General features: G+C 40.7%; 1 protein-coding gene across 1 annotated transcript in view; it reads left to right on the forward strand.

Annotated features, from left to right (window-relative positions):
- Positions 1-24,068, forward strand: part of kcnd2 (potassium voltage-gated channel, Shal-related subfamily, member 2) — a gene marked incomplete at both ends in the record, with an annotated part of 40,259 nt that extends 16,191 nt beyond the window's left edge. Inside the window, 5 exons of the mRNA XM_083974295.1 lie at positions 15,382-15,544; positions 16,000-16,098; positions 18,221-18,319; positions 19,517-19,737; positions 23,891-24,068. Coding sequence (XP_083830421.1) covers positions 15,382-15,544; positions 16,000-16,098; positions 18,221-18,319; positions 19,517-19,737; positions 23,891-24,068 — 760 coding nt within the window. The remainder of the gene's footprint in view (positions 1-15,381; positions 15,545-15,999; positions 16,099-18,220; positions 18,320-19,516; positions 19,738-23,890) is intronic.
- Positions 24,069-26,875: the final 2,807 nt, after the last annotated feature.

Genomic DNA, 26,875 nt, shown 5'->3' on the forward strand with positions numbered 1-26,875 from the left:
TCACTAAAATCAAATCAAAACTCTTTCTCACCAACAAAACACTTTATACATAGTATCTCATAATAAGCTCATTTATCCGCAACATTAGCAACAAGTCTCACTTAGGAAGAAAACACTCTCACTCTCATTGTCACACAACTGCAAAATACTAACAACAGAGCATTACATTTAAAAGAAAATTATCTTTAAAGTTTGGATGCTTTTCTTTTGAAATATGATATTGTTACAGAAAATGGCCGAGGCACTTCATGGAGTGCACTAAATTACTGTATATTGTGACAAGAATCAATCAACAATGCTGCAATTTGCTTGCATGTATTGTGCATATAGTGATTTACAGTTCTAATAAAAATTCTGGAATTACAAAATTCCAAAGAAGACACACAGAAAAAACATATTCACTCATCCTCTTCTGCATTTTGGTCCCATGACCTCTCTCTTCTGTTGCAACAAGTTGATTATGAGGGTCCTTTACTGTAAGAGAGAAATGAGCCTCTCTGTATTCTAGGATTTAATGAGAGGTTTGTACAGGTAAAGCATCATGGGAGAAGACAGCACACATACACAACAGTGTAATGTTTGTCCCTCTCTGGCCTGGGACAACCACAGTGTCCTGCTGCCCATGATATTTGTTTCTCTGCCAGGTAACTATAGGTTTTCAGCTCAGCTTTCAGCACCCAGTTGTGTTTGGAATTATTGTCATTATTTCATTTTACTGTCAATATTCTGATATTAGTTTCTGTAGGTTTCAATGATGCTACAGCAGAAATACCCCCCCCCCCCCCCCCATGCACTGGGTGCATTTTGTGTGAAAGTTTGCTCCACATGGACTTTGGTTTCACTGTGTGAAGAGTTTTGACAATGACTTCAGTTTGACCTATGCTTGTTAGCAACTCAAAGTCACAAACGTCCACATACAGCCAGCAAATACGCTACATATTGCGATAAGAGAGCCAATGACTCACAAGGTCATGTCAGGTAGACCATAAAAAATCCCAACTAATCCTACTGTATCTTGTCAATGCTTTCTGAAGCTATACCAGTTGGATTTCATGGACATAAAAATGGCCTGATTTTTAAATTTTTTTTATTGAGAACTGGATGAATGATACTGTATAGGCTACTGTAGATTGATATGTTTGCCTGGGCATTATAAAAGTGTGGGTTCAGCTTCCACCTAGGGGATTTCCTGTCTGCGTGTCTCTCTGCAGGCTTCCTACACAGGAGTATCTCGCCTGCTTAAGGATTGCATTTTCGTGTGGGGATTTTCGCTTTTCTTTTTTCAAAGGTATTAAGGGAAAACCGTAAACAGTTGATTATTATTTGTATTTTTCCCTCTAGCCAATTGTCCATAATCCCTGTGGAGGAGCTTAAGAGTTAGATTTCTGGCATCCATGGCTCTATCTTTACATAACTGCCACAGACAAATGGAGTGTGTCTCGTTTTGACTGAGCTGCATAGTTAGGCCCGAGGGCAAAGACAAGCCAGCAAGTTGAACAGGGGAAAAAGCCATTCAGACAGCTCCCATTAATACAGCCAGACAACACGATCAATTTCAGATGTAGCTTTGTCTCATTTACTTGCATTTACAGGCTCACTTTCCCATGCACGGTAACATGTATTACACACATACTGCCATTTACATTCTTGATATATCTGCTGGTCACAGCTGTGGTGATGTTCGATGTTGGTCCTCACTATCCTCTAGACCAGAGGACTTCAACATGGGGTCCGTGACCTCTAGGGGGTCCGCGGAGGTGCTGCAGAGGGGTCGTGGAATTTTTGGTTGATTAGACAATGTTTTATATCTTTATGTTTCAAATAAAAGCGTCATCTTGTATAGCTTGTCTGCATGATTATCATGCAGTTGAAAGACATTGTTGATATTGGCATTGGTATCAGAGGACAAGGTCTGTTTATAAATGGCAGAGGGGCGGCCACTCTACTCACTGTACATTGTACACATTTAGAAAAAACATGAATATATCAACCTGTGTGTTATTTTAATAGCTTAGGATTAAATGCACAATATCAAGCTACGTTTATACATGGTACTTGGCCTAGTACAATTTTTTTATATGCTCCATGTCTCCGTCAGTTTGGAGGTCCCTGGCCTGAAAATCGTTGAAGACCCCTGCTCTAGACAAATAACCAAGTCCAGTTGCATTGGATTTAAATTTCCTTGAGATAACTATGACCTGGACAGATGAGAATCTTCACAGGCCTGCTCTAGATGTCACAGGAAGATGCCTGAGCATGTTTTGATGACAGAAAACAGACCATGCTGCTGCTGTTTCAAACTCCCGTCATCTTTCTATGAATTTTCATCCATCAAAGTTAATGAGCTGTAATCATTACCACAAAAACACTGTACCGCTCAATCCTGAACTCCCAAGTTAATGGGATGTAAAGTACAACGAATGTAAGGAACACAATTCCCCATTGGAGGAGAATCTCAAAACATATAGAAATGTAAAGATGTCATCAGTCTAACCATCTTTGGGTACTTCAAAGGAAGGTTTATATGTACTGTATATAACATAGAGTCAATACTACTGACACTGTGTTTCATGCACCCATCAACTATGTCATCTTGTATTAAAGCGTGTCTTGCCACTGGGATCTGCTGTGTGGTAGATAGATTAATTTTCTGACTAGCCAATCCTGCCAGTTTCATATCAGAGTTCAGCGTATGGCGTATATCTACTTATCTCCAGGCTGTATGCTGCTGGACTTCTGATTATACATCAAACAGCCACACACACACACACACACACACACACACACACACACACACACACACACACACACACACACAAACGTGCAAATATACAAGCAACTCTTTCAGTGCGTGGCATGGCAGCGCTCCAAGAAGGCTGTCCCTGATGTATTTGTGTGTCTAATATGATGTTTTAGCTGTAACCTCCCCAGAAGACAATTTGTAGACATCAACAGATGGAGTAGTCCAATTAGAAAGAGGGTGAATGAATTGGAGAAATGTGGGACAACATATTCCCTAACTCTTTCTCTCTTACCTTGGACAGACAGCTACGTATATTTGAAGTACAGGAACAAAACAAACATCACTTGTGTTTTGGAGGGAAAACATGAAAAGAGAGACATAACAGTTAAAAACCAAGCAGGAGAAAAAAGCTTGATTTCTTAACACTGTACAATCAAAGAGAAAGGCATTGTAAACTCCACATTCCACATACTACAGTACGTGTATGTATAAATATCTCCTTCTGTTGTCTAATTTTTCAAGGGCAGACATCCCACAAAGCAATTGCCTTGCCATCAGCTAAGAACCAAAAAGAAAAGAAGAAATGAAGAAGTGCTTAAATATAGCAACCCCCTGGGATAGTGGGAGGGAGGGTGTGCTGTAGTGTGATTAAAATGAATAACCTTTATTCAGTCACACAACTGTTAACGGTAGGCTACATATGAATTTGAGTCAAAGCTGTGCCTTGCTCCACCTGTTTTCCGACTGTTAAACATCATTATTCATTAGGAGGCCTGTCCTCTGCAGTATAAATAATGAGAGGTGTGTCATTAATAAGTAGCCTATACATACTCTCTCCTACCAGCCCAGGGTCAGTTCAATTCATGCTTCAGCAGCCTCGATGACTAATAGATTGTGTGGATGCAAGACATTTTTTTAAATCATCAAACTGACCATTTGTTGTGTTGCTGTTGTTCTGACCGGGCCCCAGAGTTATTATTTTTCATGTAATTTTTTGATTTGACACAGTAGAAGTCTGGTGAAGTGAGATGGAAAAGGTAATGATGTCCCAATGTGCAAGTAGCGTGATGCAGGATGGGGAGATGGTGGTTATTACTGCAGCTAGCTGCTCTGCTCTGCCCCTAGGGCCAGTCAGCAGCTGTGAGAGGAGATGCAGCGCTTTCCAATTCTTCCCCACAGGTTCTTACTGGTTCCTACAGTATGGTACTTGCTGTTATCTGGACTCACTGCTGTCGCCGGCCTGGCTGCTGTCCACACTCACACTTCACAACTCTTTCTGTCTCCTCATAACCTCACCATATTTCCCCCAGTTTGACTGTGAGATTTTGAAGCGTCCTTCAAACATGTAGGCCTACAGTAGTTGTGTTTTTTGGTAAACAGCTGGAATTTGTTCCTCAGCGTTTGTTTCAAAGAAACACTCAAAAGGGATTATAAATGCTTCTCTCTGTGGTGCGACAAAAATCCGGACCATGGTATTGAGTTGTAGCTATTTACAGCCTGCCATAAAATCACCTATCCTGTATGTTTGCTTTTATACAAACAAGGAGCAAAAGGATGGTCTGTAGCTGTTTGGTTTAGAAAGCTGATACAGACACTTTAATGTTGCAACTCAAACAGAATCTAAAGGTTTTGAGAAATGTTTTGAGTTGAGCATGGGGAAAAATTATCTTTTCCCCAACATTTATTGCCCATGGGACCTTTGTCATCCCTCCAAATGTTATTATTTGGCTTGTATTTTTTATATGGATTAATAAATGTGTCCAGAGCCTACAAATGATGCCTCTATATTCAGTCAGGTAATCAGGAACATTTGTCCTTGGCTGTGGGAACTGAACAATCCCAATAACAAGTCCCTTTACTTGGAGCTCTCAATTTTATCAGTCTTCATTAGCAGAGTTTGCTCTGTTGTCATTACGATCAGTCTGCTGACATGAGAATTCAGTAGTTTTGTTAACGAAACACCTGCCAATTCCAGCTCCTCAAATTAGATTGTTTTGTTTTTCTTTGCTTTTTAAAGTTATGGTAATCCTGTTCAGAAACATGTTTTGTTATACTGGGTGAAATGGTCCTTCTCTCCTGAGAGTAGTCAACACATGTATTCAGAAGAAGGAAGGAAAATAATTAGACCTCTGTGGCAGCTGCAGGACTGACAAATAAACTCTGACCAATCCATGCTTTTCACTCCGAGAGCAAAAAACCATTCAGACGCCTTCATTCTGCCTACACCCAATCAAGGTGCCTCTCTCTCCCTCTCTCCTTCCTTCTGCTTCAGCGACCTACGTCCGCGGAAAAGCCACACTCAGTCTGCTGGGTGGCAGTGTAGCTCTGACAATGTGTGTTGGGTGTCTTCACCCACGTCCGTGGTGTGTATTTTCAGAATGTGGCCTGACAGAACCGTTTTTCCAGGATCTCCAACCCTACCTTTAAATCACCTTTTGCTGTTGCTCAAAACATGCCTGCTTCACTTCAGCTCTGGAAATGCTGATGACATCATTTATATGTAATAGTTCAAAATGTTCATCATTTAAAGGTGTATAATTTAGTTATGCATTTCCGTACATGGTTTTAACAGGCTGAGTAGAGCTGATCCCAACAGATGTGCAAGATTCGAATTTTGCGTTAATCAAAAAAAGCAGTGAATAAATTAATCAATACTAGCCGATGCATAAAACTGTCATACTCAAATGAAATCTGGTGATGCTGTTCTCTGCTATTAAAAATCAGATTTTCAGAAACCATAGCTTATGAATGCACACTCAGATCTAACAGGGGCCATTTGGTAGAGGGAACTAATATCCAGCGGCTGCTCTGTGTGGAATCGCACATCAAAGTTAATCTTGGACCGTCTGCTCTGGTGCTGGGGAGACTAATCTACTGTCACTGTGATGAGGCTCCTGGACCAGTTCCCCATTCCAACACAGGGGCACTAATCTTACAGTAGAGGCCTTTAACATATGTGCTTGTCTCCATCACCTGATCACATAACAAAGGTCATAAGGGGTCACTTTGAAATCTTACCTGGTCAATAGTTGAACAGTAATTTAGAGACTGGAATTTCAAATAGTCAAATACATGAAAAAAATAAACAAATACATTTAACATTGCTGTTCCTAGTCCTATACTGATATTATTACTCTCATTTCATCCCCACCTTAGGTCATCACATGTCAGAAGTCAGGTTACTCCCTGCCTGCTTGATCAAAGCTTTCGGTTTAAAAGAAAAATGCCACCCTTCTCTGCTCCACATGCCGATTAATCTAGGATGAATATGGAATGAGCTCATTAGCATAATCGCTTGAGAGTCTGATGATTTCATTCCATTATCACATTCTCTCATAATCCATATAGCTCTGGCACCCCTTCGCTCTTCCTACTTCTTTTCATGTTCCTTTGCCCTCCTCATTCAGCTATGAAGCAGTGTAATTGCATTATCAACGTATTATCCTTACAATGTGGGAGTGTATTTTTAGCCCAAGGCTTTAAGGAGGATGAGAAATCTAAACATGGAATGACAAATTAGACATTGACCAGTTTATGTAGGTTTCATCATGCCCTGACTGATGGAAGACTTGCATCACTGAGACCTCTCTCTGAAACACACAATGTATGATTGTGTTTTATGTTTGTATTTTATGGGTCTATGTGGATACTTAACCCTCCTTAAACCTTGATTAATACAGAACAGTGATTCATTGAGTAATTAAAAGGAATTGCCAAAAGGAATTTGGTGATAATCCCGACAACAAGGGGCTGGAGTAGAGGTGATTTGGCACATAATGATAGTGAAATACTATGAGCACTTTTTTTGCATAGAACAGCAGTTGTTTCTCAAGTGTCAGCAGGTGCAGACGGAGTGACTGGAGAAAAGCAGAAGAAAAGAAAAATGTCAAGCAAAGCTGTGCTAGCACCGCATGATAATAGGAAAGGAGGAGGAAAAGAAAGAGAATGAAGCATTTCATCTCCAGCTCATAGTTAGAGGCAGGCAGGTCCAGGCAGAGGAGGGGTGAGTCAAAGTCAGACATGGAAGAGCGGTAGAGAGGAAAGCTTTTTATCATCCCTGACTCTTAAGAAGATCTCCCAAATGAGAGAGGGCGTGCATGCTAATGTCAAAGCCACGATGATAACTAGCCGCCTGGTTTCACGGGGTGAGGGTTAAGCTGGGATTTGGAGAGCTGAGGGAATACATGTTTGATATGTGAGCAAGAGAGAAGGAGAGTTGAGGTGCCTTTGCCAGGGCTATACGTGGGGGATTATGCTTTATGGTTTATCTCTGTCTGCATAGCTAAATGAGAGGAATTTCACTGGTCTTTATTAGCTGTGTGTTGCTCCTGAGGATCTTCAGTGAACATTCAGCTGCAAGATCAAAGCTACATTGACACTGCTGCACCACGAGAAGTCTTCATTTGCAATTTATTGTAAATTAACACTTACATGGCATGTGGCCATTCATGCCTTGGCTGTTTCCTTCCTTCACATGCTAACCTGCAGCTCTGTGCCCCTCACCAGGATCATCCCTATGTTCCCCGGGCCCTTTGTTCCCCACTTTGTATGGGACCGGGGAACATACTAGAACCCTTTTTCTAAAAAGGGTCCAATGTTCCCAGCTTTTCCCCAAAAGGACCCGGGGACCATGCGATTTTTGTAGAGGAGTTGTGAGTGACTTGGCAGATTTTTGCCTATTTTTGAGTGAGAAGTTGAGTTGTGACTTTGAGTGAGAATTGTAATTGTCCCATTGGTTGGGTTTAGGCAATGAAGAAAAGAGTTGGTTAAAGGGATAGTTCAACATGTTGGCAAATTGGCCCATTGCCATAATCGCTATAGTCATAGCAGTAGGTTCGTTACCTTTAATTGTCGGTGCAAGCTATTTTTAGAACGGCGGAGTAGAGCCGTGAGCTGCTCAGAGCTACACTACAGAGGCTCATGGAATTTCTTGGTTTCCCTCATCAAACTCATCAAATACACAATCCAACAACTCCAAAACGCTCTCGTGGACAAGTTGTGAGCTGCACATTCACCACGCTATGAGATAATAATGGAATGTTACGAAACAGAGCCGTTTTCGTAAATACAGAGACTGCTTGCTGAAAAACTGTCCCTGAACACAATGCACATCATCGGTTTTGCATGAATTTAACTCTAAAAACAACTCCGTCTGGTTACGTTCCGTTATTATCTCATAGCGTGGTGAATGTGCAGGTCACAACTTGTCCACCAGAGCATTGTGGAGTTGTTGGATTGTGTATTTGATGAGTTTTATGAGGGAGGGAAATTCCATCAGCCTCCGTAGCGTAGCTCTGAGCAGCTTGCCGCTCCACACCGCCATTCTAAAAATAGCTTACACCAACAAATAAAGGTAACGAACCTACTGCTATGACTATAGGGATTATGGCAATGGGCCAATTTGCCAAAATGTTGAACTATCCCTTTAAGTTTAGTAAAAAGACCAGGTAGAGGCTAGACAAGCCAAATAGAGAGAGAGAGTCCAGATAAGAGAGAGTCCATCGACCAGCAACAGTGGGGAACATACTGTAGGAGCCTTTTTCAGAAAAAGGGTATGTAGCCTATGTATTGCGACCGGGGAACATAGGGCCCTTTTTGGGAAAAATGGGGAACATAGGACCCTTTTTCAAAAAGAGGGTCCTATATTCCCCGATTGGCGAACATAGGACCTGGGGAACATAGGTACGCTCCCCTTTCACCAATCTACAGAGGTTGGATCAAAGTTGGATTGTGAAAACCATGAACAAAATGATCTTTTACATCCAATCAGAAGAATGCAGCCTGAGTGTTGTTGCTCACAGAGTCCAAGATGTTTTCTTCTCTCAAAGTTGTCCTTCCCCATAGCTATTGTTCACAGTTACTCATACTCTAGTGCTCTGTTTTTCCTACCACGCGCATTACACCAGGCAGTGTGGTCTGTTGGCTCGCTGCTATCACTGTTTTCCCATCTCTCCATTATGTTGTGTGGTTCTGCCAGCCTCTCCTTCACTCCCTTATCACCTGCAGTGAGAATCTAGTGGGCTAATCCCAGCGCCTGTGGGATTCCCCCTCTATAATGATGTATATCTGAGGGATAGCATCAGAGCAGAGTCCTATCAGCCCACACACTCTTAATCCCATCAGTCTTTGGATTCCGAACCCAGGAGAGGCAGTGTTTCGGATGTTGTGTTCCCAGCCTGTAGCCAGAGATCCAGTGCAAAACATCAGGAATGATACGTGGTGTTTAGGGATCATGTTGGGGATCATGTTCACTTATTGTGCAACCTTGTGGTGTGTGTCCCCCCTGAGGAATGCATGACAGTGGTACATCCAGTACCGCTCTCAAAACCAAACCACAGTCGGTCTCTGGCATTACGAAAAATGTATTTACTTTGTTTCATGGCAGAGATGAATACAGAATGCATTTTATTTTTTAATATTTTAACATGCTGACCAAAACACAAGACAGATTTACATTTGCTTTATCACCTTTGCACCAGAGAGTGTTTCCATTATCCAGTTAGAATCACTAAACCCTTGTTTTTTTTTTTTTCTGTAAGCACGCAGTAATTTCTGTTTGCTGGTTTTCTCTTTTCATTCTGTCGGGCCACATTCATCATGGCTATTGGCACAGAAAGGAAAGATCGTATGGCCTTCCCTTTCTTGTTTTTATGAATTAAATTTTTCATGAGAGCTCTTAATATGATATAACCACCCTCAAGCCCTCTTCCACCTCACTCTATAAATCTTCACAAATATAACCCCAGAAAATGTATATCATCTTGTCACTCATGTTAGTGTGCTTCCATGACATGCAGGCAGCGTAATCTATTTTCTTGTAATTCTAAATTCATAGTTGTATGAGCATGATGGAGTTCAGAAAGAAAATTACATTTTTGTGGTACATCTATTATTTAACTGTCAGCAAGGATGAATATTGTGCTCTTTCAGCCCCGTGGAGAAGGTACAGGGAACCATATAGTCGAAGAGCATGCTCCATTTGCTCTTTGTCATGGCTGGTAAAAATGGAGCCGTTCCTTCTCGGTCAGTGCAAAACCTCATTGTTTCTATGTCAAGTCCATAGATAAGATTTAAACGTCCAATCTGACGATCATCTCCAGTAGCTACACTTTACATTCCACATCATGTCAGAGATACCACCATTTCTTCCTGTCCTTGATATTGTTCTGGTGTGCCTGCACAGTTTTAATGCCTCTCTGTATCTCTATCAACTTTTGATTGGTACAATAAGTGAGAGTATGAGAGCTAAGGATAATTAATAGGTTACAGCTATAAAACTGTCTGATTGTTTTCTTTTCTTTTTTATTTTCTGTCTTATCTTATCTTATGTTAGGCTAGGCTGTGTGTAATGGATGCATTCCCCTTTTTACTTCACAAAAAGTTTACTTTTGGTAGTGAGCTTGGTGTGCAATGGGATGTTTGGTGAAGGTCAAACTAAAAATCATGTACTCACAGGATTATCGCAGACCTGCTGACGGTGCTTGATGCAAAGAGTATGTTTGGAATTTACCAATCTCATCTTTTTGAAATGAGAATGTGGCAGGACAAAGGAGTGTCACAATCAAAATGTAAATAGTTGACGTTGACACTTTTTCTCAGTGAAGTGCTTCTTCAAATGAATGTCTCGTTTTAGCATCTCAAATAGCAGCTGTATTAAGTTCACTAAGGCTCAACTCACATGACTGAGTTCAATGTGTATGTCTCAGGGCGATTCCACCTGCTTGCTGATTAGAAGTGGGGGGATGCTGAATTAAACCAATCTCAGAAAAGAGGGTGAGATTGAAATTAATTTGACTTTCAGATTATCAGATAAGCAGGCCTCTTAGTAATTATCACCATGAAACAACGTGTGGTGGATAGATGGTACATGAGCTATGACAGTCTGCCTAATTAATCTGGATTCTAATCAGCTGACAAGTCAAAATGTTTAATGTGTTAATCAAATTAGTTTCATTCCATTGCTTCTCGTTGAAATCCCAAAGAAGAGAAGATCAAAGTACAATTTCATGTCTTGGCCATGTTAGATTGAATAGGACAGCACCTTGCAGCTTGGCAGGATTTTTCTTTATTTGAGAACCTTGACCTTAATCACTCACATCAGCGGAACTGATTACTTTGACGCCCTTTGAGCATCAGTCTTCCCCTTTGCTTTCATAAAAGCACTTTATGAGAGTCACCTCTGCAGGAAGTGAGCTATAGTTTCATGGTAGAGCCAAGGGAGGAGCTGTGGGTTCTACAAGTGAAGACCACTTCCGCGTTCAAAAAGCTGCAGTTCTCCAGCGGCCACTGGGGGCTGGGACCAGAAGTGAGCAATTCTCCATTGACCCCCATGATAAAATAGCCGACTTTAGTTTAGTTAGTTTAGTTTTTTATTTGCACATTATAAAACCTGTATAAACAATGAAAAATGAAAAATAGTAAAAATTAAACATTGTGCAGGAGAGGTAGAAGCCAAAAAAGGCTTATAAAAATACATCTCCCCTATGAAAAAACAACAACAACAACAGTGGTGGTCTTCAGAGTAGGAAGACAACACAGAAATTCACAACATAAAAAACAGAAAAGAAAGAAAAACAAGGAAAAAAGAAAGACAAGTTAACATAGAAAAATGAAAGATACTGAATTAATAATTTTTTTTTTTTTTTTTTTAAACAGTTTACATTAGCTAATGGAAAAGGGAAAAAAAAAATTAAATTACAAATTGACAGATCCAGAAATGCTACAAATCTTAACTAAAAAATGATTTTTTTTTCAGTTGTTTTTTGAACAAAGCCAGAGTGGATATTGATTTCAGTGATGTAGGTAGATTGTTCCATAAGGATGGTCCTCTGTATTTTAAAGTGCGTTGATTGTATGAAGTCCGACAAAAGGGAAGGTGGAAGTCCTTTGAGTGTCTTGTCTGATATAAATGAATGTCTGAGGAAAACTTTAAAAAATTCTGGAAACTAAATGGCAGATCATGAGATAAATATAAATAAATATACAGCTTAAAAAACATATTCACAGCCTGGTACTTTTTTTTTTTTTGGTCTCTACCGATAGTTTCAACCTCCGTGAACACTGTTAGGTTTAGTGTATGGCATATATGAGCTGCAGGAAGTGACGTCATAGACAACATGCAATCTTTACTTATCTGTGCCTAAACCCAACCAATGGCTTCACTTACTTTTTGCTTTTTTCCCCCCTATTTTACACCTGTACATGTCAGTTTTACTAAACCTAACCAGTCGGGAGTTCTCGACGATTTTTGGTGAGGTTCTACGTCCCTTCCTGCAGCTCATGTACGCCATCTAGCCACAACCGCACAAAACACACTCCCCCAAACCAATGGGTGACGTCACGGGTGCTACGTCCATTCTTTTTACAGTCTATGGGTAGAGCCCACTCAGAGCGACAGCTTGAAGTGCCATGGCCGAGGTGACAAAGCCCACTCTGCTGAAAGAGCTGCCACAATCCTTCTTGGATCGTAATTGTCAGCACTGCTAAGCTCTTGTTGATGCTCTCCACTGGCATGTGAGTTGGTGGGATTGCAGGACTTACTTTAGACCTCCATGATTTTATCAGAAACATGAGCTTGTGCTCACTTAAGGCAGGTTTGTACCTCAGTATGCCTTTCTCCCACCAGCCCCTACACAGCAGGTTTGTCAATAGGTTGGTTTGTTTTGGTGTAGTAGACACAGAAGCTCAAATGAATAGAAAAGGCCAGATTTGTACAATGTTCATTTAATTTTGTTTGATTTTAGGAAAAAAAGGACTTGCCCTTTCTCTGAGGAGAGAAATAAACAAATGGCGTGTTTGTAAAGTCATCCAGATATGTTTTTTCTGGGTTTTTTTTTTTTTGCTTCCCACCAACCAGATGGCAGTCAGATTTCAGACACAGGGTTCTGGAAGACAATCAAGGAACAAGATTGTTTTTTTTTTAGAAAGGGGGATTGGTTAAACTAGATGTTAAATTAAAGGTCCTTTTACACACACGCACATGCATGCACACACACATACTGTATCCATGCACATAAACAAATATGTTTCTGTGGCTACCTGTGTGTGTGTGTGTGTGTGTTCCTGTGTGTCTCATGCGTGTTCATGTTTCAGGGTGTCGTCACTTGCTATATGAGGTAGTGAGGTCTTGAATAGAAATCTGCCTCAGAGCCCCCCCTGATGGAACACTGCGCTGCTTTTAAGGTCAGCTGCACAAACCCTTCCATACAGGTTGATGAGGGATTCATGAATTTTTAATTGGTCTATTATCAGAGTTGGGTGTGGACATTCATCCCCCGATCCTGGACTTCAAATATTCCTTTTAGTCTGACATTTGTCCTTCAGCGTCTGGGGTGAACCCCCCAGTTTCACTCTCTCACTATGTTTCATCTGTTTTTAAGAGCAGTACAACTGTGAGCACAGTGTGGTTGCAGGTGAGTGGAACTGGGGAATTGATTCTCAGTCATGCTGACACTCTTCTTCCTTCTCTGCAGGGTGGATAAAGATCTGGTCATCCATCTTTGCATTTCACCCATGTCAAGCCGAGGTAGCAAATGTTGGCACCTCCTAGTCGGAGACAACAAGAACAAAACCGTAACACCACTTTAATCCCTCTCTGCCGTTAATTCCTACCTCTGCCATCATCCAAGAGGTAGAGTTTTGTGTATCTCAGCTTTCCCCTTATGAACAATCCATCACTGTTAGTGTTTCTCTCCAGAGCGTGCTTGCTCCCTTCTTTTTTTCTTTACCTCCTCATTTGCTTTCAAAAGACGAGGAAAGAACTGCTGTGCATTGTTTTCTATAGTTGACTGTTCAGACTTGTTTTCACATTCTCTCTGCCCTTCCTCCCATTATTATAAAACACATGTGAGCAGTCACATTAATGTGAGGCAACACATTGTATTTTTATGCGGCTCTCTTTATGAGCTTTCAGTAGTACATCCAGAATCTATAAGTGACATCTGCTGTCAGGCTCTGTCAGTGATTACAAAGGAGAATGACTTGACCTGTAATGAATTATAGAACTAATGACATCTGCGTAAAAAATTACTCAACTTGAAGGCAAACTGTTGTACATGAGGTCTCATCAAGCGTGATATTAAAATGTCCACTTTTACATCTTTCCGCCCAAGCTCTGTAAAAGCCCGGGCTGTTTGGCCCAACGTGATGGAAACCAGAGGCTAATGACTAAAGCAGACGGCTGTAGGCATTAGACAACTTCATTTATGAAATAGTCAACCTCCCGTGAAGCGATACATTCACATTACCCTGCCTCACTTGAGAAACGTGCCGCTGTCACAGCCATTGAGCAATGCTGATGTCCTTTCCCACCTGCATTCATCTCACTCTAGAGAGGTAATGGTCTTCTCAGGTCATTTGCGCATTAGGGTCCCGATCATTCATCTCACCCACCTGCGATCCTGATGGTTGCTGGTCCTCTGCAGCGCATGGATGGATGTTTGGAAGACAAGGAAAACATACACTCTCTGAATAATTTATTTGCACAGTAATGTCCATGGTCTAACAAAACTGAGGTGCTCATGAACATGCAGGTTATGTTGAAATGATTTGTATGTGCAATTAGTTGCCTTGGAGAAGTCAATCAAGTCTTGCTGCCTTGTGTTTTTTTTATATTTTGTGATATTTAATGAAAACTACCTTTCTGTGAGGCTTTTCTAGCTTGTTAGTTGTGGTTATATGGCTGCCAGGTGGCACTGGAAGTATCTACTAATGTTAAGAAAGTGAGATCATGAGGACAGTTAGATTTTAGGGTTACCTTGAGCACAAACAGGTTTGAATACTAATTAATCTTGTTAACAGGGATGAATCAGTCCCATCTGACACATGTTCGTGCTGAAATTATCCTGTTAAACATTTGTATGACAATGAAAAAATCCTCTCCAAATCCTCTCCAAAGAGCTGTTTTCCTCTCTTACCTTGAACATGAATCGTGTTCCTGTGGTTTCACCATGTACTGTATCTGCTTCCACCATTCAAGGCTCATTATGATGTGGGATGGAGAACAAAACACACATAAGTTGTTGTTGCTGAGGCCCACCGACATGATCAATCTCTCTGGAGTCTGGTGTCACGCTGTTCCCTTCTTCCTTTTGCTTTCACTTGTTGAGATACGACTCCCTGTATCTTTCACTAGCTGTTTGGCCAACAGAGGTCACAGAGGATGTGTAGCACATTTAGTCTTGAAGTGAAAGCATAAGCCATTGCCAGCAGGTGTGTAATTACATTTTTTTTTTTTATGTAATTTTTGGGGCTTTTTCGCCTTTAATGGACAGGAAATGGGAGGCAGAGAGGGGGGGATGACATGCAGGATAGGGCAGCTTGATGCGGGATTCAAACCGGAGCCGCCTGCAGTGAGGACTATAGCCTACACCGCCCCGTAATTACATACTAAATGGGAGTTTTAAAGCAGCATCACAGTGGCATGTAGAAAGTAGGCCAGGCAGCAGTGACTTCAGAAAAGTCCTATTTTTTCCTCACCCACTTCAAATGTGTAACTTTGAAGAAGTGAAATCATCTACGGTCACTGTTAAAAATAGTATTAAACACAAAAACACATGATGAAACAAGCTCCAGGATTTTTTTTTCCTGTGTTGTTTTCCTACCTAGTGACCTCACTGTCATCTGTTTCTGTGTTTCAGGTATGGTGACATGGTGCCAAAAACGATCGTGGGGAAGGTGTTTGGGTCCATATGCTCGCTGAGCGGGGTGTTGGTCATAGCCTTGCCTGTCCCTGTCATAGTGTCAAACTTCAGCCGCATCTACCACCAAAGCCAGCGGGCGGAGAAACGACGAGCCCAGAGGGTACTGCCTCTCTCCTCCTTTATCTCTCCATCTCTCTCTTTTTGACTTGCTCCTATCTGCCCCTTTCCTTTGTCCCTGTCTTACCCACATACTGTAACAGTGACAGTGTAAATGTTATCTTTCAGAATATTAATCTTGTATTGTTCTTCTGTGTATTGTATGTGTATGTGTATTGGGTGGGCTAAAAGTGCTTGAGTATATCCCATTGGCAGAGAGACATAAGAGGCTAAATGACAATGACTGAACAAATGATCTTCATAGTTTTGTGTGTCAGCAGCTTTTCAATAGCAATATGTGCATTCATTTCTGAAAGCGTTTGCTAAGGCAGAATGTGATCATACATCTAAGAGTAGCCTCTCGCTCCTAAATACTGTGACTGCCAGAGAGAGACAGAGCCAATTAGTGGGACAGACGAAGCGACAGAGGCTAAAACAGGGGTCTGTTTGTTCAAACAGAAAACGCGGCTTGCTAGAATCCGTGCTGTGAAGATTCGAGGCACTAATGCCTATATGCGCTACAAACAAAATGGGCTCCTGATCGACTCACTGGAGGAGGTAACGGGGGGGGGCAAGCAGGGGGCTGACTGACCGGGGCCTCACTGATGCATGCCGCTCTGCTCGGGGGGCCATGCCACCACACCCGGGGGAGGGGGAGGGGGTGGTGGGGGGCGGCTCATGTTGTAACACAGGGGCTGCTGTCATCCCAGTGCTTCAGTGTGATCGTTGTCTCTCTTACATTGCACCTCTCAGCTGCAGCATTGACATGCTTCCTCAACACTCTCTCTCTTAGTCCAGTAATTTTAAGCCAAAATGGGGGTCAACCTTGAACAAATTCCAACAGAAGCAAACTCAACTGATTTTGTATCCTCAACATGTCCTGAGTGAGGGAAAAAAAAGCCCAGAAGAATCCCATTAGGGGAAAGTTTAGAAAAAGACCAAAATATAGCCCATTCATACGCCTATATTCATTATTTTTCTCATGTGAATAGGGTCAAATTTTTAACCTTTAGATATCTCCATGAAAATTACCCAGTTGATTACGTACATTAAGGCAAACAAAAAAATGTATTACAAGTTTTTTGAAATTCTTTGTTAACATGAGCAAATTTGCATAAATTAGAATAAATTCCACTGTTTTGACTGCGTGGGTATAAAGGTGCTATGGTGGTACCAGCATAAAAATTGGGATGAGTTGACTCCTTCGGTCACTCAACAAGAAACCACTTGAAATTTCGAGATGGCTGCAATTTTTCAAGATGGCCGCGGCCTCCACCTTAGTGGAGCAGGTATGACATGCTTCGTTCCTAAGGAGGTGACTGCTGCTGAGATCAGGGAGCTCCAGCAGAATGACACTTAAATCTTGATGGTTGTTTTGATCCAGCAGTTCTTTAAAAAATATTCTTGGCATTTTCACCTTTAATGATAGAGAGATATCCCATCTCTGCAATAATAATTAATAAAGACTGGTTTAAAGTTCCTTCTTCCTCCCTGTCTTTATGTATTAATGCTCATGGGTAGCCAAATGGGTTCCATTCAGACCTTAGTATTAAGTTTTTTACTGTAATATGTCAACAAGATTGAACAAGACATTTTCACCTGCTATACCCAATGTTTAGATCTGGTGTTGCATGTATGCAAATTAGCCGTACATAATTAGATTATGCACTGTTTGCTCATGTTAACAAATAATTAAAAAAACTTGTAAGACATGTTTTGTTTGTCTTAATGTAAGTAATCTACTGGGTAATTAAATTTTCATGGAGATATCTAAAGGTTAAAAATTTGACCCTATTTACATGAGAAAAATAATTAATAGGCGTATTAATGGGCTACATTTGGGTCTTTTTCGAAACTTTTCCCTAATGGGATTCTTCGGGGCTTTTTTTCCCTCACTCAGGACATGTTGAGGATACAAAATCAGTTGATATTGCTTCTGTTGCAATTTGTTCAACCTTTTTTCATAAAATGACTGGACTATTTCTCTCTCTCTCTCTGTCCATACAGCAGGAGGACCAGGCATGGCACACTTGCCTTCTGGTGGAGCACACAGCCATTACAGTCACACTGACACATGACCAAGCTCTGCATGTTTGTTCAACAGGGTTTGGAGGGGAAGGAGGGAACCAAAGGCTTCCTGGACAGTAGGTCACCTATGGACGCTGTCTGCTCAGCCCTCCTCTAAACTCTGTTTTTTGATTTGCTGTGTGTTCTGTGTGTTATTTCTAGAGCATCCAGGTTGTAGTGCAGACTAACACGACATACCTTCCATCCCAGAGCCGTGCAGAGCTTCATCAAAGTCTGTAGTGTGGTTGTGGTTTTACAATCTGTGCTGTGTTTGGTGTAGTGTGTTCAATCTGTGTCTAGGCGTGCCACTGCAGTTGCACTGAAATGAGTTCAGTTCTAATTTGACTCTTCTGGTCCTTCTCACCAAATCAGCGAAAGAATGGCAAAACCAAGCCTATGATTGAAACACGTTGTTAGAAGCAACCGTCTCTATGCATCTCTAAAACATCCCAATCTCGCTAGGTTCTCAGTTGATTGGCTGCCGTGTTATCAGCATTTGACTTTCAGTGCTTCACTCTCCAACACATCACCGAGCTACTAGTTGTTGCCTGAGACTCACAGAGTCTGAGCGTGCTCATCTACACTGTTTTTTCTTCACTTTGTGTGTTCCAAGGCCTCCAAGGAGGCAGGACAGGCCCTGGTGGCGAAGGTTGCCAACCCTCCTTTCGAGTGCCAGCATCATCACCTGCTGCACTGCCTGGAGAAAACCACGGTAAAAAAAAAAATCCCTGTTTTTTCCATCAGAAAACAGAAAACACACAATAATTTCAGCATCTGTCATTTTTACAATCTTGTTGTACACACTAAAAAATGTTGGGTTATTTCTGTAACCCAATTTCTGAGTTATTGGTGTTGAGTTAAACTTTTGGGTTATTTTTCCAGAGTGTAACCTATTTTCAGGGTTATAGGCTATGAATTTAACCCAATTCCTGGGTTTTTCAAGTAATTTCAGTGAAACAGTTGAATATTCAACCCAAAAGATGGGTCAAAAAGAATAACCCAACCAGTAGGATTAAAATTAACCCAAAAAAGGGGTTTGTCCTTATCTGAACCAGCAGTTGGGTTAAAATTGGGTTATTTTTTAACCCAACTGTTTTTAGTGTGTATCATCAGTGGTGCCTGCTTGTTGCATTATGTTGCAAATGGAAAGAAGGTAGGTTGTTTTAGTGCATCAGAAAGCTGTAGGATCTACAGTATATTATATGCATGAGTTAAAAATAGAAGTAAATAAGGCTGGGAAATGATGAGTCCCCATGCTAACAACATGACATGTCTCTACCAGCTACTGTAGGAACATTATTCCTTCCAGTCAAACAAACCCACTTCATTTTACACAATCTATAATTTAGAGCGATAAGAGCCTTTTATAATGCTTGGCTGTGGCATGAGTTTTACACTTGCTGCTCTAAACCTTGAGTTGTAGTGAAACATGGACAGGTGATAAATCAGTGTTCCTCCCCCAGCAAAGGCTTGCCTCTCCACTAAGGTCTCATGCCACTCGTATGAGGGCATACATGTGTACATCAGGCCTTTATAGATTGCACATAGTGGGGATCAAGTGACAGAGGAAAGCAAAAAGAGAAGGGGACATGATTCAGGGGGCTGCCGCCAGATTCTGCTTGGTGTCATTCTGCCACCTGCTGGCACAGCCTTAAATATACTCAGAGCCTGACCTTCAAGTCATGCAAATTTGTCACAGTTGTGATTTTTTCCACAGATGGCAGTTAATATGGACATCTGGACCAATATATTTATATTCCCATGATGATTAATTTTCCAATTATCAAACAATTTTGCCGTCTTCACTATGAAACATCTCAATATACTCAGTATTTAGCAGAGTAAAGTCAGTGATGTAATTGAGAAATTCATAAGCAACATTGAATCCCATTTTTTTCAACCTCCCCAGAACCACGAGTTCGTGGATGAGCAGACATTTCAAGCCAACTGCATGGACATCTCTGCAATGAACAAGTCGGGCTCCCGTTCTTCCTCACTGTCCTCGTCTCCGCATGGCCTTGGCTCGTGCTGCTCTCGACGCCACAGGAAGAAGAGCAGCTTCAACCTGCCCAGCACAAACAACCAGGAGCTTAGCACTATCCAGATAAGGGAGAGGCCAGTGGTCAACAGGTACTCTGTCTGATCTTTCTATACATCTCTCCCTACACATACTGTAACCATGCAACCTACTGGTCCTGTATCATATGATAACTAAACTGCAACGATAATAAATGAGAAACAGGTGTTTTAACCTGTGATAGTCTTAAAGGGGCAGTTCACCCATGTGTGTCACATCTTGTGTATCTGCTTTAATTGGTGGTTTATGTCAGGATAGCTTGGTTTTATGTGCCAACCCAACACAATAGAAGTGAAGTGAATTTTGTTTCTGCCTAAAGGAAAACTCTGAACAGTGCTCCTGTCACTCTGCACAATCCAACAGCAACACTGTTTCTGAAAAGAGATGTGGCTGTTGGATAAAATTTGTCATTGTCATCAGCATCACAAATTAAATTCTACTCAACTTCTTTGCATTGGGTCACAGCAAAAATCGCAGTTTTTAACACCTCGAATATAAGCAAGTCAAATGTTTTAGAGCACAAAGGGCAGGTAAGTAAATGTGTCATTTCATGAGCTGTGTAAATTGATACCCATTACTGTTGGTATGAAAGAAGTGAGAATTATTTTTCATGTGATTCCTTGCCATTATTTTAGGTAATAATAACAGTATGCTGTACAACCACGTGTGAAAATATATAATAAATCCTATAAAAGAAATAATGAATCATAATGAAATTAGTTGACTACACAAATAAATGCAAAACAAAAACATTTTGGTAATAAAGATTAAGTGTATGTATTTTTGCATTTATTTATACATTTTGACATTTATTAGGGCCCGAGCGACGAAAAGCATCGGAAAGGACCCTATTGTTTTTGTAATGTTTTTTATGCTTCTTTTTCTTATTCTTAGCAACAATAAATCACATATTTGGGGGCTTGAACGTGGTCAAAAACGCATGATTTTTGGTATGCATGTAGGGACTGGTGAAAACGTACGTATTTTGAAGTCGTTTGACATGGGTGGGGCAGAATGGCTCAACAGCACCCCTTAGAAATATTCAACAATTCAGCCCCTTGCAGGGGTTTCACCTAGATGCATGGGATCTGGGATGCTATTAGAACATGCCAAAACGCACAAAAAAGTCTATTATTGCCATAATGAAATCCCAACAGGAAGTCGGCCATTTCTATTTGAATGTTCAATTTTGGCGATTTTTTTGCTATTTTTTGCCATTTCCACACCTCGTATTTGAACAAACTAGTCCTAGGGATATCACCCAATTGACTTCAATTTTTTTCACATCATCAAAACCCCATGCTGATCGAAAGTTATTAAAAGAATGTCTGTAGGTCAAAGGGCGCGGCTGCTAGGGCGTGACAAACTTTGGCGACTGTTTCAGTGCTTGCCATTTCACTTCGAACAGCTATAACGCCCACATACTTGATCGTAACAATTTCAAACTTGCTGGACATGATGATGGCTCCTCCCTGAATGTCCCAATATATTAACTTCCCATTTTACTCATAGCGCCCCCCGGTGGTAATAGGAAGCGACCACTTTGTACTTTAACATGATGCCACATACAGTAGTTGACCCCATCAACGTCATTCCTCTTCTAATAGGCCTACAGGCAGAACAAGTTGGTGAAGCTACATCATGAACGCTGTGAGTAATGGCGTCCATGTGGCAATGTGGGGCCAAATGCCTCTATAGCGCCCTCTTGAAATTTCCAAAAACCCCTCTCCATAGTGTTTTTTTTTTTCGAGTAGGAAGATGAAAATTGGTAAACATGAACTTGTCCAGAAGCACAGAAAAGTCTCCTGCACCATTTGACTACTTTGACCCCCGAGGTTGCACGGGGTCGCAAGGGCCTGATCATCGCTGCTTGAATTAATTTTTGTATTTTTCAAATGTATTTATTAATGTTTAATTGTTTATCCCTCATACACACTTCTGTACCATCATATACATACACAGTTCCCCTTAACAGTATATTCTACATTGACAATATTGACAAAAACTGCAAGAACTCATTAAAGTTGAAATATACTGTATCTTAAATGAACAACAGGAGCCCATGTTTATTTATGTACCTCCTCTGCACAATATGTCTTAAAGGGGAAGTTAGGCAGCCAGCCAACTTAACATAATTACATACATGGATTTTCAGTAATTGGGCAACTAACACAACAAATTTAAACATATAACAGAAAAAAATGGTTTAGTTTTATGAGACCACTACTGTACTGCTCCTGCATATAACAACGAGTTTGACAGGGCTAACACATACAAAATATCTGTTTTTATAAACTGCCGCTAAAAAGGAGCTATGCTGTTGTGGTGGCTTGCAGAGCAGAAAAGAAAGGCAAGGCAATTTTCATTTGTATAGCCTGTTTTTACAAGCAGTTTGTCTCGAAGGGCTTCACATGGCATCATATCAACATCCTCTGTCCTTAGACCCTCACATCCACTGAGGAAAAACTCCACAGAAAACCCCTTTAACAGGGAAAAAATTGGAGAAACCTCAGGGAGAGCAACAGAGGAGGGATCCCTCACCCAGGACGGGCAGATGTACAATAGATGTTGAAAGAATCCTATGACTCCAGGGTCTGTGATGCTCATTTCTTAGAGCAGGATTACATCCAGGAGAAAGACTTGGGAAATGTGGTAACTCAGCCAGTTTTCAATGTTGCTGCCTGCAGACTGACAGGCTCACATATCAAACTGTGATAAAACACATCCATCCTCCCTGACTAACCAGCGGGTTAGTCAGGGAGGATAACTCAGAAAGTTGAACACATTAACTGTAGTAACAATCTGATAAGATTGCAATAAAGTTCATCATGAGAGTCTCTCTCATTGAACACATCTATCCAACCAAACAGCCCAGTGTAAAGGTTTCCACAATTGTAGCAGAGTAGAGTTGGTTGGTTTGGTGAAAGTCTATCTTGGATGTAATCCTGCTCTGAGAAATGATCACCACAGACCCTGGAGTCAGAGATTTAAAGGATTTTTTCTTTTTTAGCTCTGCTAGTCACTGCAGCAGTACTGCTCCTTTTTAGTGGCAGTTTATGAAAACATGTCTTTAGCCCTGTCAAACTCATTGTTATATGCAGGAGCAGTACAGTAGTGGTCTCCCTTCTGTCCCCTCAGATCCTGTGCCTCATCAGTTTCCATTTTTACTGTCTCTGTCTTTAGCTGTCCTTCACTGTCACTGGAGGCAACCAACTCTGTGATGTCACAGGTTGTCTTACCACAAGATGGCCGTTCCCTGGCTAAAAACATCAAACTAAACCTCTTTCTTGTTATGCTATATGTTTACGTTTGTTGTCTTAGTTATACACATTTTAAGTACACTGAAATCCATTTAATGAATTATTAAAGGGATAGTTCACCCAAAATTGAAATTTCACTCATTATCTACTCACCCTCATGTGGACTAAGGGCTGGGAGAAGTTTCAGAGTCCTCCGTGGCTTCTCTGAGTTACAGGGGGTCTCGGCGTAGCAGTGCGTGTCCATATAACGGTTGCAAATGGATACCAACTGTCTTCGTAACAAAAAGACACACCAAAAAACATCCAAATACCTCCATACTGCTCGTATGTAATGTCCGTCTTGTATTGAAGCCCCGAAATGCGAAATTGTCCCGAAAAAAAATTAAATAAGTCTATATTTCAAGCTTGTTTGTAGCGGAAGCTTCTCGAAGCTCCTCTTCCCGGTTCGTCAAATTTGGACGAACTAGGAAGAGGACAGACAGAGAGGAGCTTCCGCTACAAACAAGCTTGAAATAGACTTATTTAATTTTTTTCGGGACAATTTCGCATTTCGGGGCTTCAATACAAGACGGACATTACATACGAGCAGCATGGAGGTATTTGGATGTTTTTTGGTGTGTCTTTTTGTTACGAAGACAGTTGGTATCCATTTGCAACCATTATATGGACATGCACTGCTACGCCGAGACCCCCTGTAACTCAGAGAAGCTACGGAGGACTCTGAAACTTCTCCCAGCCCTTAGTCGACATGAGGGTGAGTAGATAATGAGTGAAATTTCAATTTTGGGTGAACTATCCCTTTAAGTTGGCTGCATTATTTCACCTGTAAGAGTGGCTTTCGTAGAATGTAAGGATGTATGAAAGGACAATGTGTATTAAGGCCTTGTGTAATACTTTCACAAGGTCAGGCCTCTAACTCTCTTTCATCCTGTGTTTTCTTTTACAGCCGCTCCAGCCTGAATGCCAAACTCGATGAGACTATGCCCTTGAAATGTGACGAACCTTACATCACTCCCTCTATGGTCAGCCTGTCTGCCCCGGTGGTGACCTCGTCAGATGGGGGCGGCTCCACCACCACCACCACATACTCTCAGAGCAACATTGTCCGAGTATCTGCCTTGTAGATGTCATGCCTGTCTTATCAGCTAACTGGTCTCAAGAACCACCAGATGCTGAGAAGAGGGACCACCAAGCATCAACCTGCCATAATCTAGAAGGATTATAAGATTAGCAGAGGTTGGATTTTTTTTTAAGTAGTGATCTCATCTGATGTCAAACTCTGCATGGTATTAGAATGATGTGAACTGCCTTGGAATAAAAGCAGCCAGCAGATCTTGCTCCATTAAGCACAGGAGAGCAAGGAAGTGTTGGGATTGCGTGGTTGTCATTGTTGCCTAAACATATTGACTAAAAAAACACTTTATTTTTGAATATGTAATGTTGGTGTATGTGTTGTCTTCTGATTTAAAGGAGGGATGGCAGTTGTTTAAAGGTTGTTCTTAATGACCGCTGATGACAAAGCACACATTCATTATCTGAGGGCCATATTTGTGAATATTATACGTACACATTAGAAACATTCACTTAACTCGCTCCCCTGTTAAATAGATTGTTTTGAACCCCCACCCCTTCCCCCAGTTTTCTGGTTTCTAATAGAACCTTCACTGTTGTAAAATCAGAAAACATACATCCACAGGAATGAATAACTGTTGTGAATATTCATTAACTGACTCATTAACTGGCTGATGTCATCGCTTGATGAGTAAAATATTACGCAACATGTTTGTGAAATGTGCAAGTGAAAGACAAAATGACAAAAACGGTTTTAGCTTACATATTTGACATTCTTTTATGGATCGATATGAGAGCCACAGTCATCAATTAACAATTGACTGAGAAATATACAGGGTACATATTAGTTAGGTCACAAGCTAGACATGTAAGAAAATGTTCTTTGCAACTCTTAACTAATACTAATGCTGTGGACACAATAGTATTGATCTGGAAAACCATATAAAAGAGTGATGAGCATCATCAGTTCCATTGAACTTCTCTTAAAATCTTATATTCAAAAGCGAGATGTGGTATATTTCACCGTGTCTAAGGGCCATTTTGTACATTTTTCATATTGTAAATATCTCAGTTAGAACTTCATCAGCTGCATTTGAAGTTGGCTCCTCTTATTTCTAGATTTAGTTGACAGTTGTTGGCACACTATTTCTGTCTGTTAACTGGTTGAATTAAGGATTTGCATGCTGTCATTGACGAATTCTGTTTTATTAAAGTATGTCTTTGCTTCTTGTTGGAGGTTTGTGAGTAAAAAGGAAAACACAATGAGGCTGGTATGTTATGATGTAAATTCTGCAACACTTTGCTTTTAATGGAATACAAATCTTGTCATGGAGTACATATATAATGGGTAAGGAAATGGGACATGGGAGTAGTCACACATTGTGCATTTGGTGCAGTGGATAGAATAAATACTGTAGCTCTACTGAAACATACATTATATGACCCATGTCTTCTTTTTTTATTTAACCTTGAGACACAGTTAGGTGGATTTCATAATGTTGTCCCTGATTGTTCAAAGAGCATCACTAATAACAGGGATGGGATGGTAATTAGGTGCTGCTGGAGGACATGTGAGGACCTGACTGGCCCAGTGGTGGGTCCCTGTTCCAGGGTCTCTGGAGGTAAACAAGCAGCTCCTCACTGATAATTTGATCCAAAACTCAGCAGCTTCCCCCTGCTGAGCTGCATCGGTCCAAGCTGCTTCTCTCAGCACACAGCGGCGCTGCTCTGCAGGATTTAGTAACTGCTGAGAAGTCAGACTGCACAAATTTAATATATTACACAGCAGAATGTAAAATAATAGGCCCTGTATCGCCAAAGAAAAACTCACACTTTGGCATCTGGAGTTTGATTTACCTAATATTTGAACAATGCCTACACAAATGCTACCCATTTTAGTATTCAGTTACATAGTGAATATTGAATATACACTGCAAAAACTCAAATATCTTACTAAGAATATTTGTCTTATTTCTAGTCAAAATGTCATTTCTAGTCAAAACAAATCTCATTATACTTAAAATAAGACTCTTCGCATAAAAAGCAGCTTATTTTTAGACACTTTTTACTTCTTTCAAGGATATTTTCACTTGAAATAAGTAGAAAAATCTGATAGTGAAGCAAGTTTTTCTTCCTTATTACAAGCACAAAAAACTTGGCTTTCACTGGCAGATTTTTCAACTTATTTCAAGTGCAAATGTGTTTGAAACAAGTGAAAATGATCTAAAAACAAGTAAATTTTTAGGTGATGAGTCTTATTTTAAGTGGAAAGAGATAGTTTTGACTAGAAATCAGACATTTTGACAATAAATCAGACAGATATTCTTGGAAAGATTTGGAGTTTTTGCAGTGTAGCCACCTGGTCTAATGTCACCCAAAAGTAGACAGGAGTGGAAACATTATCATGTCTTACTGAACACGGATTTGACCTTATTTCTAAGCTTGTAAAACTCAGTCCGAAACTGAGGGTTGACTGCAGCATATATTATTGGGTCAGTCAGTGATGTGATGCAGGCAACAGACACTGACAGGATCTCCACATCCCTAATGATCCTTATCTGAAAAAAAATAATATCAGTATTAAACTATTAAAGTATTACAGATCATCAGTATGAACATATTTAGCATACACATTTACATTTGATTCAAACAAATCCCCTTCCATGCTTTTAGAAGGACACATTAGAAACACATTTACATCTTCACCATTTCATAATAGCTGGTATCAGGATGTTTTTGGAAGCTGAGTGGGCTCAAAGGTCAGAATTAAATTGAGTTGAGAAACCCAATATTCAGTTTACAAGAGCAGAGGTAGTATTAGTATTCACCAACCAGAAAAGATAATTTGCTCCTTTTTACC

The sequence above is a fragment of the Trachurus trachurus genome, assembly GCF_905171665.1.
Source record: "Trachurus trachurus genome assembly, chromosome: 6".
Taxonomy (NCBI): Eukaryota; Metazoa; Chordata; class Actinopteri; order Carangiformes; family Carangidae; genus Trachurus; species Trachurus trachurus.